At 39.7% G+C, this 15,676-nt stretch overlaps 1 protein-coding gene across 6 annotated transcripts; it reads left to right on the top strand.

Annotated features, from left to right (window-relative positions):
- Positions 1-394: 394 nt before the first annotated feature.
- Positions 395-14,427, top strand: LOC102308355 (nicotinate-nucleotide pyrophosphorylase [carboxylating]). 6 transcript variants are annotated; one of them, XM_042219572.1, is made up of 6 exons: positions 397-898; positions 1,679-1,787; positions 9,360-9,616; positions 12,218-12,528; positions 13,953-14,084; positions 14,166-14,427. In XM_042219572.1, exons 2-6 carry the CDS (start codon positions 1,735-1,737, stop codon positions 14,391-14,393), a joined length of 981 nt encoding a protein of 326 aa, XP_042075506.1. In that variant the 5' UTR covers positions 397-898; positions 1,679-1,734; the 3' UTR covers positions 14,394-14,427. The 6 variants fall into 6 exon arrangements, 5 of the variants coding, with proteins under 5 accessions (XP_042075506.1, XP_005919283.1, XP_005919289.1 ...); XM_005919224.3 differs by lacking the exon at positions 1,679-1,787 and adding an exon at positions 5,521-5,713 and having other exon boundaries at positions 398-898; XR_006054268.1 differs by having other exon boundaries at positions 395-1,787; positions 12,218-12,556; positions 14,166-14,294.
- The last annotated feature ends 1,249 nt before the right edge of the window (positions 14,428-15,676 follow it).

Below are 15,676 nucleotides of genomic sequence, written 5' to 3' on the forward strand. Positions count from 1 at the left end.
TCTAACCCCTGCGAGTCAATCGTGCAGTTTGAGCAGGAGCTGAATATCGCGACTGAAAAAATCGCACAGTCTCTGCCCAGCTTTAGGTGTACTGTCGTCCGAGACTTGCACCGCAGTGTCGGCGTTTGTTTCCCTGTTGGCCATGCTTCTTGTTGTGGTCATCTGTTGTCTTCCGGTATTTTCTCCGCAAGCGACCTTTCCTCGACCAATGAGATGAGCGGTAATCTGAATTGTCATAAGTGTGCTGTCAGCTCATTGGTCACAGAGCAGGAGAGGGGCTGGGAATTATGTTTTCAAACAAAGCGTTAATTCCATAAACATTTATAGACTACTTTTGATTCTCACTGTATTACGGGACAAAGTGCGTCCCTTATTAGCTCAATACGGGACGTGTACTTTTGTTTCTAAATACGGGACGATTCCGTATTTTAAGGGACGGTTGGCAACCCTACGCTGGAGCCACTATCAGGGACAAACAGAGACTGCAGCGGAGACATGATTTATGTCTTGGTTTTGCACCAAGACAGTCCAAGGGGGGATTATCGCTTGAGGATTTATTATAATGCACAGAGTCTACTTTCTTGGTCATGTTATCTGTGCTCCATGGCTGTGTACTAGCTTGCTCATCGCCATTGTTTTGAATCAAAGGCAAGGTTGTTTCATTTCCACACAGTCCATTTACCTCCACGTTTACTTCTAAGCAATGAATTTTTGTCTCCAGTACTGCAATCTTCTGCAGGAGGCTGTGGTAGTCATCTGTGGAGAGGGAAGGCATCTTGTTGCTAGTTAGCCTAGCGGTTAGCACCTTTCCAGGCTATTGAGGCTGTTCGGTGCCCAGACGCTGTAATCAGGCTTCAGCTGTGTGTAGGCCACAGACACACGGAGCGCTGAAGATAAGGTAACTATAAAAATGTTGCTGTTTCTGTTAAGAACATTTTAGTCCTAATGATCTATAAGTGTCCAGAAGCTATCGCAGGTAAGCTCATACGGAAAAAAGAGAAAAAAAATCAGCATAAAAATCAATAAAAAATAAAATCAAAAATAAATATCAATAAAAGAAGCACAGCAAATCAATAAAAGAAGCAAAGCATTTAAAGAGCAAAGAGAGGAAGCGTCCACACTCACAAAAGGGGAGGAGTTACTGCACAAAAGGGGGAGGAGTTATGACCAACAGAGCCCTGTTAGATCTTTAAGATATGATGTGGTCTGATCATTCATGGCTTTCTGGTGTATTCAGGCAGTAGAGTCCACAGTGTTCAGGCAAGGTATCATTTGCTGTCAGTACAAGTGTTCCACAAGTATCACTTCTCACTTTTATTTACCATATAAGCACTTTTATCACTGCCACCCTAAACTCTGATGATACGATTTCATATATCACTAGCTCTTCCCTTGATCTGGCCTTTTTTTTAACCAAATAGATCATACACACATTTAAAACAAGCACAATAAAAGAGACAACAGTGCAACGGTTGGGAAAGGAAAAAGATGAAAAAAAATCCAAAAAGAATAGAATAAGTATATTACAACATGGTCTTAGGTTCTAAGCATGATGAAAGATACACTTAATTGTTGTTAAGGTGACATAGTTGAGGTAAATTGCGCAATCCTATGCCCCCCAACATTCCCCAAAATGTTGCATGGAGTGCTCTTTTGACCGCATGTTGTCTGTTCACAGCAAAATCTTCCAAATGCAAGAACCACACGTCAAATCAAGTCCAGGCCTTTTATCTTATGCCACGAGACCTCCGACGTGTTGATATGAAAACGACTATGCACATTTGGAGGTACTAAATTGTTATGGAATCAGCTGTTCCAGGTCAAATCATGGAGAGTTGATTGGAGTAGGTACTAATGGAAAAGGGTCTATAGAGTCCCAAACATAAGCAATAGGGTAGGATTCTCTTGCAAAGAGAAATGAAACCAACAAAACCAAGGCCACCACAGCCTCCTAAAGCTTTACTAGCAATATAAGATAACTCTCACCCCTCCATACCCCCTGCTCCCCCCCACCACTGGTCCTGCAACTGATGAAGGAAAAAAATAACATAAAATAAAAGTGGTGCAGATATGTGCATGTATGTGTACGTGTTGTGTGCAGGCAGGAGTGGTGGTAAGGAGGACCGAATGTGAGGGAAACACAGCTGGGACAAATAAGGGCTGACGAGACAAGGGAAGCAAAACCAGATACATTAACATGAGACACGGACTTTCAAAGTAAAACAGGAAACATAACACAGAAACGCTGACTTGACAAGGGGCGACAGCTGACAGGGGAGAGGGACTATAGAACACAGAGACATAAACAATAAGACAGAGAACTCTAACAAAGAAACCAAAAGACTAGAAATGATAAAGAATATCAAATTCAAAGTTCAATAATAATGAAAACTCAAAACTCTGGGTTGATGACCCAGGTCTAACAGTACAGGTTACAGAAGTGCAGCACGTTGACTTGAGCAAATACTCAAAACTGCCACTGAACAAAAAGTATGGAAGTGTGACGCTTATGTATTGAAAAAAAGAGAATGAAGAATGGAAAAGTTGGAAAAGTCAAGGGGAGCAACTGTCTCCGGTCACATCCCGACCAAACTGGATGAGATGTGATAGGAGGCCATTTTTAATCTTCAGTCTGCTTTTGATACCTTTCATCAAACATAAGTTTGTCCATTGTTTCATTGACTGTTTCACAGAGCGCTGTGTTTCATCACAGCTGATTCTTTCCTAATTCATCACATTATCTTATGTAATAATCAAAAAATGCTCAGTTTCTGTTACAGTTAAACATAGTAGTTACAATATCTGGTTACAGGAGATTAGCCATTTGTCATTTGTCTGTCTGAAAGATAGACAAATATATATTATGAATATATTCTGAAAGATTAGGTTTTTTCAATGTGAAAGACACATGCAATGTATTTCCATGCGTAAGAATGTGAGTAATAGTCTTTAACAAGGAAACTCATGATGCTGGGTTTCAGTTTTGCAACTTCCCGTTTTATTTTTGTAATTCTTAATGAAATTACACTGTGGTAACCTTCACCTTCCTTTTGGATTAATCACTTACACTGAGTAATCCCACCTGTGTTGTCTCTCATACCTGTTTCCAATAAGAGATCAGCCTCTTAATGAGAGAACAACCTTCAGCTTTTTTGATCTGTGGCCTTAATAAACACTTTTCTAAGTGTTTCTAAGAGCCTTTCACAGAGTCAGTCACTAGTTTTAGGCCATATTGAATAAAGATAAAGTCCATTTTGTAAACTCTCACTCTAAGAGTCAGAAAAGACATTTAAACTGAATGTATGTACCATGGTCAGATATACACACACCAGTGTTGTTAACCACTATTCACGAGTTTATGCAGAAAGTTCACAGCCATGGATGTGAAAATGACAAAAGACAAAGATGTGGGGTCAAATTTTCTTTCTTCTTCTTCTTTTGTTGTAAATAACATACACAAATCTTTACAATGATAAAAGACGTAGATCCAGTCAGGGACCACAGAATTGTGCAAGCCCTGTAAGAGGAAATTCAGAAACAGTTCAATGCTTTGTCTAACAACTGCACTTCTAGGGAGTAACAGCTACACAATTGTGAGGTTAAAAATGGCTCTATGATTAGAAGACACTTGGGAGATTTCTGGGAAAACAGCAGGTCTCCTTGTCCCGGTCTTTACAAACACTTCAGCAAATTATTATTATTATTTTTTACCTCCATCTAATCAAAACTGCAAATCTGAGTGAATAAGAGCCTTGTAAGAAGTTACAAAGTTCTTTCCAAGGCACGGAATAGAAAGATCATAAAATTAGGAATAAGAACAAACAATACAGTTTAACATGCAAGCTTGGAAACAAATTAAAAAAAAAAAAAAAAGCGTAAAAAGAAATAAAGCAGATTAGTAAAATAAACCAAATCTTTCCCTTTTAGTTTACAGCTCCCTCAGAAATACATAAAACATCTCTGGCCAAGGTCATCAAGCTTTAAGGAGGATCTTATGCACCTGAGGGGTCAAAATCTGATTTGTTTTTAATTATTATATAAATTCTTCATCTTGTTAAAGTCTTCTTGAGATTTAAAATGTCTTTTTAAAACAGACCACTTTTAATCATAAACCATCACAAATGTAGCTTCACAGATGACAAACATGTAAACATAACTTTAAGAGCAGTCACAAGACCAAGAGGATTACAAACCCAATTCCAAAAAAGTTGTATAATGTGTACGTGATAAATCTAAATAGAAAAAATGCAATTGTTTAGCCAGGCTGGCATAGAGTCAGAGCCTTGTTGAGGCAAGCACTCATTTAACCTTAACTAGCAATGACTCCATGAATAACCTTTACCCTTTACAAGTGGTCCACGTTGCCAAGTGGCTCTTTCCACTGATTGCTTTTATTTTTATACATCTCTGTTTGGGCCGGTTCCTGCAGACGCACACCTGCATGTCGAAAGAGCATAATGAGGTTTTTGCTCTCACAGCATTTTAAAAATGTTCATTCTGTTGAAACTCTGCATTAGTATCCAGCTCTGACAATTTCACTTCCTTCTTTTTCCAGGAAAACAAGGTGTGGTATAGTTAAACTTTTTCTCTTTTTTAGTCAATTTTGGCTGGAAGCATGCAGATTTAAAGGAACCAGTCCAAGCAGAGATAAAACATATTCCAAGTTTTACCTTGGAAACCAGTTCTTTAATGTGTGAATGACAAATTCTGATTAATACAGCGTGTGCCATGTTCCCGCACTGGTTGGCCTCATTTTCTTACGGTCTCTGAGTCTAGGAAGGAGCCCCGGGGTTCCCACTCCTTGGCCCTGTGTCTCTTCAGAGTGGTAATCAGTCCCTAGTGGGTTTCCTGTGCTGTTCTAAGCGCTCTAGTTGAGTGTTCTTGTCTCTCTGGTTTCTGGTGTTTCATGAGTTTCTGAAAAGCAGTTCAGGCCTCAGAATCTTTTATCTGTCCCTGTTGAGCAAGTCATTTCCTGTTGAACCCTCCAGTGGGTGACTCGTGTGCCTGCCCATCCTCCTATTACCCTCATCTACCACCCCAAAGCAAACCAGTGACTCTGTATAATCATCCTTCCCACACATCTCCAGGTGAGGAACCTCGCTCACCTTGCATGACTCGCCTTGTGGATTCTTTAATAGTCTCACCTGGTCTAACCAAACTCTGCTCTCTCCCGGTGAGATCTCCCTCCATCCTGTCCAATCTCCCAGCTGTCCTCGCTGACATCCCCTCCTGTGCTTGTTTTCCTTGAGCTGAAGAAACTGTTGAACCGTATCACTGGAAAGGGGCTCAAACTCACTTCTCTTTGGCTCTTAAAAACCAAAAAAAACAAAAACATGTTCTGTTCAATGTTATTGAAATGCTAGAATTACTAGAAGTCGAATAATGCTTAATCTATTTTAATCACAATAGGACCAGGTGACTCATTCACTGAATCTGTAACCTGTAATATTTTATTAACACACTAAAAAGTCTCGGCGTGTTTTTCGGATGTATTGGCTGAAAACTTTGAATTTTTCGCAGGTCGTTTTTACAAATAAGCAGCCTGACCTCAGCAACCTTTAAATCAGACGTGGTCAAAAGGATCATTGTGAAAGCCTGCAGTGTTAACTCTTGTAAACATTCCAACATGGACTTGGGGTCAAATTCCACGTTAACATTTTTCCAGTGGCTCTCTGTGCTCAGCACTTCTACTTTGGCTAATAGAGAAGGAGACGTAAGTAAATATTTTATTTACTTTTATCGCACTGTTCCAATCATAAAACAGACTTTGAATACGCAGTGATTGTAATTATCCTTCTGCTCAACATGTTTTTGTGAAAGTTAGATTGAAGGAATGATAATGTTAAAAAACATGTTTTAAAGCATTTAAATGTGAATTAAAACTGTACATTTAGTGTTTTAATAAAATCTGGTTAATAAGGACGTTTTACTTTTGATCATTACTGTTTTAATTAATGTTTTAAATTAACATTTTACTGTTTTATTGCATTGAGTTACACTTTAGAATTCATTTTAGTAGTTGTACTGTTTTATTTATCATTTCTTATTTTAATGTTGTCTTATTGTATCCCTGCTTTGTTTTTTTTCTGGAGATTCCTATTTAAATTTGTTTAAATGAAAAACTTTATATCATTCTTTGTATGACAAAATTTGTCACGGCTGGGGCAGCAGTCGTGTGGTGTTGTGAGGAAAAAAATGCAGGTACTGACTGGGGTGCGAGTGAGCATTTGTTTATAGTGATGGCAAAGTACAAAAACAGGAAATAAGGAACAGGGAGCAACTAAAACCTAGACTGGAAAAAACTAATGAACAAACCTGAAAACATAAGGACACAGAGAATAGAGAGCTGCAGCGGTTTACCAAATTACACAGACGAGCCGACAACGAACACAGACAGGCACACACTATAAATACACACAAGGTAACGAGGCAATGACACACCAGAGGGGAACACAGCTGAACCTAATTAGACACGACGAGACACAGACCTTCAAAGTAAAACAGGAAATTCACAAACTGTTCAACACAAACTCAGGGACACAAACAGAGCACAGGGGGGGAGAACACATTTAGGAATAATAAAACACTAAAAGTACAAGAACTAAACGCTAAGAATTAATACAAAATCAGGAGAAACTAGAAAATAATAACAATAAACTCAAAACGCTGGGTCAGCGACCCAGAACCGTGACAAAATTAACAAAAACATTTCCATAGAAGTTTTATTTCTTCTCTTTGTATATATTTTCTGTTTACTTGTAAACCCATCTGTTAGTGAGAGCCACTACAGTCACAATAAGAGGATATTCTCACCTGCAGTAATTCATATTTAGCAGTTCAGCTCTGTTCAGGGTCCTAAATCATTAATGCTATCATCTGACGTAAGTTTAGGATGTGGCAGTAAGATCATCTGATCTCCCAGAATTCAGTTTAAACTTGAATCCATGCCTTCCTTAAACTAATATTTGTTTGATTAATGTGTCCGCTGGCTTCAAATCAACTTGATAAAACTTTTTTTGTAATCGTGGGTGCAGCTTTCATCTTGTTTCAAACGTCTGTCAGACTCATTGGTTCTGAACTTTGACCTGACTCTTTCTTTGTCTTTTTTTTTAGTTTTAGTTTTGAATCCTGAACCAAGATTACAAAAGATTACAAGATTACACAACACAACACGTTTCCTTTCAGTGATGAAAGAGCACTTCTTGTTTTTCACTGCCATGCCTCAGCCAGAGATATATGTTAAAATCATATGAATGTCTGAGTGTCTTTTGAATGACAAAATTGTTCACGTGCACAGGAATCAGGCAAATGCACATGTCCTGAATCAATTTACTTGTGTTTATATAGTGCCAATCTCCAGATTCCAGATGCTTTATTTTGAAAGGCTGCGAACACTACTCAGTGATAGTGGGGAGGAAGAACGGCCCACTATTTAACAGGACAAAACTGTCAGAAAAACCACACGTTTTTCATGTGTAGAAAATCAGATTGAACGTGTAGAAGTGGATTAAACTAACAGCATGAGTACAGTGTATCACACAGGGATCTTTTGCTGTAGATTTCACCATATCTCTCTTCCCCTCCTTCCCCCTCCTCTGCCCTTTGTTCTGAACTTTTTCAGAGCAAATTACCTCACTGAGCTGAAGACTAAGATTGTCCCGCCTCCCCCGAGAAAAACACATTTCCTCTTCTCCACTTCTAGAATTAGTGTCTCAATTTCACATCATAAATAGCACTTAAATGAAGTTGTTACTTTAATTATATACCTATGTCCACCCGAAAGCAAAAATATGACGATGGTAGAGAGAAAGAACTCCCATATAACAGGAAGAGGCCAACACCAGGGAGGGGCAGCCATGTGCTGCATACAAAGAGAGAAGGACGCAAACTTCAGGAGCGTGAACGCAAAAGTTAATGACATTTAGTGAAAGTGTACAAATCCATGACGAGTATAAAGAGGGTAATAGAGGAAAATGCGCACTGCACCATGGGAAGTCTTACAGTAGTCTGAGCCTATATCAGGATAACTAACACTGAGCCCAACCTCGACCTCTGTCAAAAAGTAAAGATTTAAGGCCGATTTAAATCCTGTCCTGAATCAAAACTGAGAGCTGGTTCCACAGGAGGAGGGCCGGAGGAAGAAGCACAGTGTGAGAGTGAAGCACTCTACTGTCATATGAAGTATTTAAGCTATGATGTGGCCTGATTGTAGAACTTTGTGTGAAAGATGAAGCATTTTAATTAAGTTCTGAATTTAATAGACATCCAGTGAAAAGAAGCTAATATCAGACAAATACAATCTCTCCACAGTGAAACTCACTGTGGACTTTCAGGGTTGAGTTAAAGTTTTAGGGTTAGAGCAGAAATAACAAGGCAAGGCAAGGCAAGTTTATTTGTATAGCATAATTCAACAACAAGGTGATTCAAAGTGCTTTACAGAGACATTAGAAACAAAAACAAATAAAAAGCATGATTTAAAATTGATTAAAACAAGCAAACAAACAAACTAATTAACAAACAAAACAGTATATAAAATCAAAACAGATAAAATCAGAAATAGATAAGATCAGTAGTTAATGTAAGTTTTGAAATTTAAGCTTAAAAGTGTGGATTTGGTGCTTTATTCAAATGCAGCTGAGAACAGGTGAGTCTTCAACCTGGATTTAGATAAACTGAGTGTTTCAGCTGATCTGAGGCTTTCTGGGAGTTTGTTCCAGATATAAGGAGCATAAAAGCTGAATGCAGCTTCTCCGTGTCTGGTTCTGACTCTGGGAACTGATAAAAAACCGGATCCAGATGACCTGAGGGATCTGGAAGGTTCATACTGGGTCAGGAGGTCACAAACAATATTTGCTTGTTTTTTTAAGCATCACCTGTTTCCTGGTTATTTTTTTGTGTGTGAAAATTAAAGAAGGCAGAATTCCACAATGGCTCAGATAAAAACTCACACAGCTTTACAAAAAAGATGGAAATGATGTTTATGAAAATGTATGCCTGTGTATATACACACAGTGTCAGTCATTGAGCTTCACCTTTGTATGTGCCAGATTTCTGTTCCTTGAGGTTTTCACAGGCACTATTCTCTTTCTAAGTGTTTTTGATGGCAATATAAAGATTAATATCCACTATTTGTGATTTTCTATAATTCCTTCACTACCATTCTTTACTAGAAAGAAAAAGGAACAAGATTTAGATTGTCTACATGCTCAGAATTGACTCAAATCATTCATTCATATTGTCATCAAAGGACAAGAAAGCACTTTGACTTTTTGACTTATGATCAGCTTTCATTTCTCATTTTCATGTCAACATTCCCAGCAACTGAAGTTTCTCATCACTTTCTTTTCTCTCATTTGTAGCATGTCTCCACCATGCCAACACCCGGCTGTGCACTCAGTCCCACACCACACCCTGACCCGGCTGGCACGGGAGTGGCTGGCAGAGGACACGCCAAACTTTGATCCTGCAGGAGTGTGTGTGGGCTCACGGGAAGTGGAAGCAAGGTTGCTGTGTAAAACTCCACACAGCATCCTAGCTGGGTGTCCTTTCTTCACAGCAGTGTTCACTGAAGTGGGCTGCACAGTGGACTGGATTTACCAGGAAGGAGCTGAGATCGGTAGGCATTGCATACTTCCTTCCATAGCAGTAAAATACAAGAAAAGTTCTGTGAATTTGTGTTTGTGACCTTTGCAGTAGCAAAGAACAACACATGAGTCAGATCGCAGATAATGAATGGAAATGTATCATGTATTCTATGGGCCTTCAGAAGCCAGTTTAACATCTAACAGAAAAGGTGTGAAACATAAAGCTAACTTGCTGCCGCCTCTTTTGCCCCACTTGTTACTTTTAGAGACTTTCTGGCCTCTGAAGCTCTGATGATTCAATGGTTGAAGGTCTGAGGGAGAAAAAAAACCCTGATAATGAGAAAGTCCCAGGAAACTTAAAGTTGACGTAGGTGTGGAAGACATGACTATTTACCGTCATGGGTGGGTGTGAAACATTCAGCACTATCGAGTGTGTTTGAGTTTTTTGGAGGGTTCTTTTTCTGCTCATTCCCAGCTCCATATATATTTTTTTACTGGACACCAGAGTAGCTTTGCATGATTCACAGTTCAAAATAATCCTTATTTGTTCTACACTGGGCCTTGGTGTGACCTCTCAGCTCATCCAGTCTGAAACAAGCTATTTAACCCATCCCCGCTTAAGACAACTTTCCTCTGATTGGCTGATGTTTAAACAGAAAGTTTGAACAGCAGGTGGGTGATGTTTCTGTGCTCATCTCCAGCCGTTTGATTGAAACACTGATATTAGATCATTACTCTCTTTGACTTCAAAAGAACAAAGAGTTAAAAAAAGATAGCTAAGGTTGAGTCACCAGCCTTCAGCTCAGATTAATTGTTCATACTCTGACATAATCATCATCTGAAAGTTTGGCCATGTTTAATATGAACAACAGTAAATATATAACAGAAAATAATTAAACTGAATAGAATAGAATAATAGTTTAATTGTCCCACAAGAGGAAATTTGGTTGTAACACATATACAAACAGAACAGGACACAGAACAGAAACACACACAATTTTTACATATTTACATCATGGAGAATAGTTACCAAAACAGAGTTCTGTACAGTTTTTATAATTGGAGTACAGATAAATGGCAAACCCAGGTTGTAGAGTGCAAACAGAGCAGGTTACTGAAAGATGTTTAAATAGTTAAGAATATTTAGAATAATTACAAAAGTACAGATTGTGTATTTTACCTGTACATTTAAAAGTAGACATACAACTTCCAATAAGTTAGTATATATAAACTGAGAAAAGTAGTGTGCAAGTTATAACAGTAGTAGTTGTTCAGTTGATTAGTCAGTTAAGTTACAGCACTGATGTAAACATCTGTTTGTTGGGAGCAGTTTTGATTGTGCAGTCTGACAGCTGCAGGGAGGAAGGACCTGCAGAAACGCTCCTTCATGCATCGAGGATGCAGCAGTCTGTCACTGAAGCAGCTCTGCAGTTCAGCAACATTTACTTGCATGGGGTGGGAGACTCTGTCCATCAGAGATGTTATTTTGGCCAGAGTCCTTCTGTCTCCCACCACCTGCACTGGGTCCAGGGTGCATCCCAGAACAGAGCTGGTCTTCCTGATGAGTTTATCTAACCTCTTCCTCTCAGCTGCCGATAAACTGCTGCTCCAACATACAACACTGTAAAAAATGACAGATGCCACCACAGAGTCATAGAAGGTCTTTAGAAGCGCTCCCTGGACTCCAAATGGCCTCAGCCGCCTCAGCAGGTGGAGTCTGCTCTGACCCTTGCTGTAAAGAGCATCAGTGTTGTGGCTCCAGTCCAGTTTATTATTCAGGTGAACACCCAGGTAGCTATAAGAGTCCACTTCCTCAATGTCCACTCCCTGGATGTTCACTGGCGTCAGTGTGATGGGTCTGCATCTCCAGAAGTCCACCACCAGCTCCTTGGCCCCCTAACTAACAGCCCCCTTTTAAATTAATTCTAAAGCCTCAAAAACTTTCAACAAGAGACAGCAGGGCTTCATGAAACGTCTAAAAACTGTATAAAAAAGATAAATGGAGCCACCATGAAATCACCCAGTGGTTTGTGGGATTCCAATCTGAACCCTCAAGTTTGGTTTCTGGGTTTTCTTTATCTTTATTTCACTCTATTTGCTAATACAACTTACAAAAACAAAAAAAACAAACAAACCAAAAAAATCACGTTTTCATGTTTTCAAAGAATGCATACATCCAAAACCTGCGTCTATGTTTTTATATGCTTAATATTTTCTCAGTTTACTACATTTAATGTATCTGTTGAGAGGACTACATATAATGCAACTGTAGTTCCCAGTTACAGTAATCAATTCCTAATCAGAGCTGTATCACATACACACTAAAATGTGGGCATACAGTATACCTGAAGCAAAATCCCAAAATATTTCCAAGTAACTACAGAACTATCTTTGGTAGGAAAACAACAATGGAGCCAAAAGGCAAAACACAACACTAAAAGAAGATTAATAGCATAACGACATATCTGCTGAAAGTATGGGAACAGGAAATGACATCAACCACTCAACAGGGAACGAATAAAAGTTTTTTTTCCATAAAGTGAAAATTCAGTTTTCTTCTTGTAAATTACTCTCAAAGTAAATTACAGACTTTTATTCAGATCCGTTTTTATATTACCTGCTTTTATCCACAGGTGAAGATGCTGTCACCCTGACGGCTGTGGTGAGGGGCCCGGCAAACTCCCTCCTCCTCGGGGAACGACCGGCTCTTAACTGCCTGGCACGGGCATCGGGCATTGCCACCCGCTGCTCTCAGCTCCAGGCTATTGCAAAGGCACACGGCTGGCACGGGGAGGTGGCTGGCACGCGTAAGACTACTCCGGGCTTTCGTCTGGTGGAGAAATATGCCATGTTGGTTGGCGGCGTGTCCATGCACAGACAGGATTTGAGTGGGATGGTGATGTTAAAGGACAATCATGTGTGGGCATCGGGAAGTATCACAGAGGTGGGCATCAAAGATCAGTACATAAAATGTAAGTAATCTAAACTCCAGCATAAAGTTCAGCAGACTGAAAGTAATGTCTTTGATAACGTTGGATCCTGAATTTTGAAGACCTGATTCAAAAGCCTCAAAAACTATCAACAAGAGACAGCAGGGCTTCATGAAACGTCTATAGGCTGTATATAAAAGAGCCACCATGATATCACCCAGTGGTTTCTGGGACCTGAAGATTCAGGTTTGTTTGGGGTTATCTTTATTTTACTCTATTTGTTTATAAAATTGACAAAAATAAGAAAATTTAAAAAATAATAATCATGTTTTCAGTTTCAGACCATAAAACCAGGAAAGTATTATCTGAGGTGATAAAATGATTATTTCTTAATAGACTTCTATACCGTCTGATTTATTTTTGCAACCAGAGTTCCTGCCCCTGCCAGCTTTAGAAAGAATGCATCCATCCAAAAGCTACTCCTGTAGTTTTGAAAAGGTTTTGAGAATCAATATTTTCAATACTGCTGCACTGTTTCTAATGAAATATTTTGATTTTCTGTGCCCTCCTTGCTCCCCTTCCTCACATTCTTTGCCTGTCTTCACTGTAAGTATACAATGAAGGCAAAAACACCCCATAGATTTGTTTTGTAAATTTACAGTTACCTCAGGGAACTTTATATCAGCAACAAACCTCAGAGAGCCTGCACATTCAAAACCAAAAGCTTGAGGTAACGGTTTTGACTGTCAAAGGGGCATGTTTCTGTTTGCAACATCCAAACAGAAGCAGGATTACATGTAGACATGTTTTCTTTTGTTTTTGATGCCGTCTGTCATGTGTTGGCAGAGAGGGGACTCAATGCAGGAGACTGAAGCAGGCAAAAATACATGAGAAGGAAGGGTTTGGGTTTTTGTTGCTGTTACCGAAATTCAACAATAAATAAACCCTGAAAGAGGAAGCAAAACAAGAATACATCACAAGAAGTGTGAGTAATAACAGAAGCAGAAGACTGAGGAAAAATGACGAAAGCAGCGACTGGCAGTATCAGTCTGCATACCTGTGTTTGCATTTTGTTTCTAAGGTGATATTTGAGAGGATGCTTCGTCTAGGCAAAAGAAATATTCCTGAGTTGGATTTTTAGATTAATCTATGTAAAACTCTGTTCAGTTTTTATGGGATTTTAAGCCTTAACATAATTTTTTAACATAGTTTTACAAAAGTTGTGAAATTATTTTATTTTAAAACACTGGGATTCACAAGAGGTCATGAGATTACCGAAAGCAGTCATCCTCTTTGCACAGGAAAGCAAAGAGGAAGCTTGTCTGTTTTACTTTCCTTTATCTAGATTCTGTAGCTCAGGCCTCACAGCTCTCATCAGGTCAACTGTGCTCACTAAAAAGCAGACAAACACAAACACACAACCCCGTTTGCTCCCCAGGCGGTGAAAGCTGCCCGCTCGGTGTGCGGCTTCAGCAGTAAGATTGAGGTGGAGTGTCGCTCAGCAGAGGAGGGCAGGGAGGCAGCCAGAGCGGGAGCAGACGTCATCATGCTGGACAACTTTCAACCTCAGGTGGCGAATATTATAGAAACACGAACCCAGGGTGATTGTTGTTTTTGTTCCATGGTTACACTTCTCCTCTTTCACCTGCAGGAGCTCCGAGTCACAGCTCAGGCACTGAAGGAGGAGTTCTCTGCTCTTCTGATAGAAGCCAGTGGAGGAGTCACGCCAGAAAACGTAGCTCTGTATCTCTCCTCACATGTGGACATCGTTTCTCTGGGCTGCATAACGCAGGGCTGCCCAGTGGTGGACTTTTCACTCAAGGTTCAAAAGCCTGATGCTCGATTAAACAGGGTGTTTAATCAACCGCAAATTGATTGATAAAAAAATCACCAATAAAACATTTCTAATAATATGCCAGACTGTGGAAAATGTGATTGTTGTGTTAACACATTAATACCTTCCAAGAAAGACGGCATTTAAAGTCGTCTGCGTTTGAGGCATCTTGTTTGCTTACTCTTTATTTCTCTGTGGTAAGGATCAGCGATGAGCCTAAAATTATGTTGCACTCTGCACAGTGTTGTAGGCCAAAGGAAAAGTCTTTCAGATCTCAAATACAATACGTCTGATTTTTTTTTTCAATATTTCCTGTATTGCATTAATGCAATACAGGAAATATTACAGCCCAACTGTTACATTCATTACCCCAAATTTCTCAGAGAACCAAAGAGCAACAGAACTTTGTTAAAGTCCAGAATATTATATCCCTAACAGTAGAAACAGTAGAAACAGTAGAAGCCGAAGGAACTGCGCCGTGAATGCAGGATAAAGATGAATGAAACTGTTTGAAGTTAAGAAGCAGTAAGATGGATTCTCCTTGCACGCTTAATAGTGCTGAGTGGTAGAAGTAAAGACAAAAGTCTCCTAAATGCCAGGCAGTAGACCAGACCACCGAGAGACAAATTTCAAATTCAAATTCAAATTTTATTTAGTCACACACACAACCACACACAGTATGACATGAGGTGAAATGCTTGTACCTGTGCAATGCAATGCCCGACCATTAAATGACAGTGGTTTTACAGTATTTACAATTTACAGGTTATACAAAATTTACAGATTTAACTTAGAAATTTACAGTAAAAAAATGTGCAAATAGCAGAAAGAGATGATAAATTATAGGAAGTGTGCATGAAGAAAAACCAGAGTGCGTGTGGTGATGTGTGTGGGAGAGTCCAGTCCTACACCTGGTTCAGGGCCCGAATAGCCTGCTGTTCCCAAACCAGGTGGAGATGTTTCCCGTCAGGACGCTCTCGATGGTGCAGGAGTAAAAGTAGAAGTTCTTGAGCACCTTCAGTGGCAGATGGAAGTCTCTAAGTCTTCTGAGGAAGAAGAGACGCTGACGGGCTTTCTTAACCAGGGTGTTGATGTGACAGCACCATGACAGGTCCTGAGTGATGTGGACACCCAGGTATCGGAAACTGTCCACTCTCTGCACTGGCGTGCCACTGATGATGAGGGGTTTGTAATTCCTCGCCTGCTTTGTAGTGAAGTCCACGATCAGCTCCTTAGATTGCTGACGTTTAGGAGGAGGTTATTCTCCTGGCACCAGGTCTCCAGGTTCCTAATCTCCTCCAGGTAGGCCGTCTCGATGTTGTCGGAGA

Source organism: Haplochromis burtoni, unplaced genomic scaffold (genome assembly GCF_018398535.1).
Source record: "Haplochromis burtoni strain Fernald_Lab_line unplaced genomic scaffold, NCSU_Asbu1 Contig_35, whole genome shotgun sequence".
In the NCBI taxonomy this organism is placed as follows: domain Eukaryota; kingdom Metazoa; phylum Chordata; class Actinopteri; order Cichliformes; family Cichlidae; genus Haplochromis; species Haplochromis burtoni.

Bases quoted from the DNA above. Each gene is read 5' to 3' on its own strand.
- LOC102308355 (XM_005919221.3), top strand. From the start codon at position 1,612: ATGCCCCCCAACATTCCCCAAAATGTTGCATGGAGTGCTCTTTTGACC. The intron at 9,617-12,217 runs GTAGGCATTGCA...TTTTATCCACAG, and splicing joins CCAGGAAGGAGCTGAGATCG to GTGAAGATGCTGTCACCCTG. The intron at 12,529-13,952 runs GTGGGCATCAAA...TTTGCTCCCCAG, and splicing joins CATCGGGAAGTATCACAGAG to GCGGTGAAAGCTGCCCGCTC.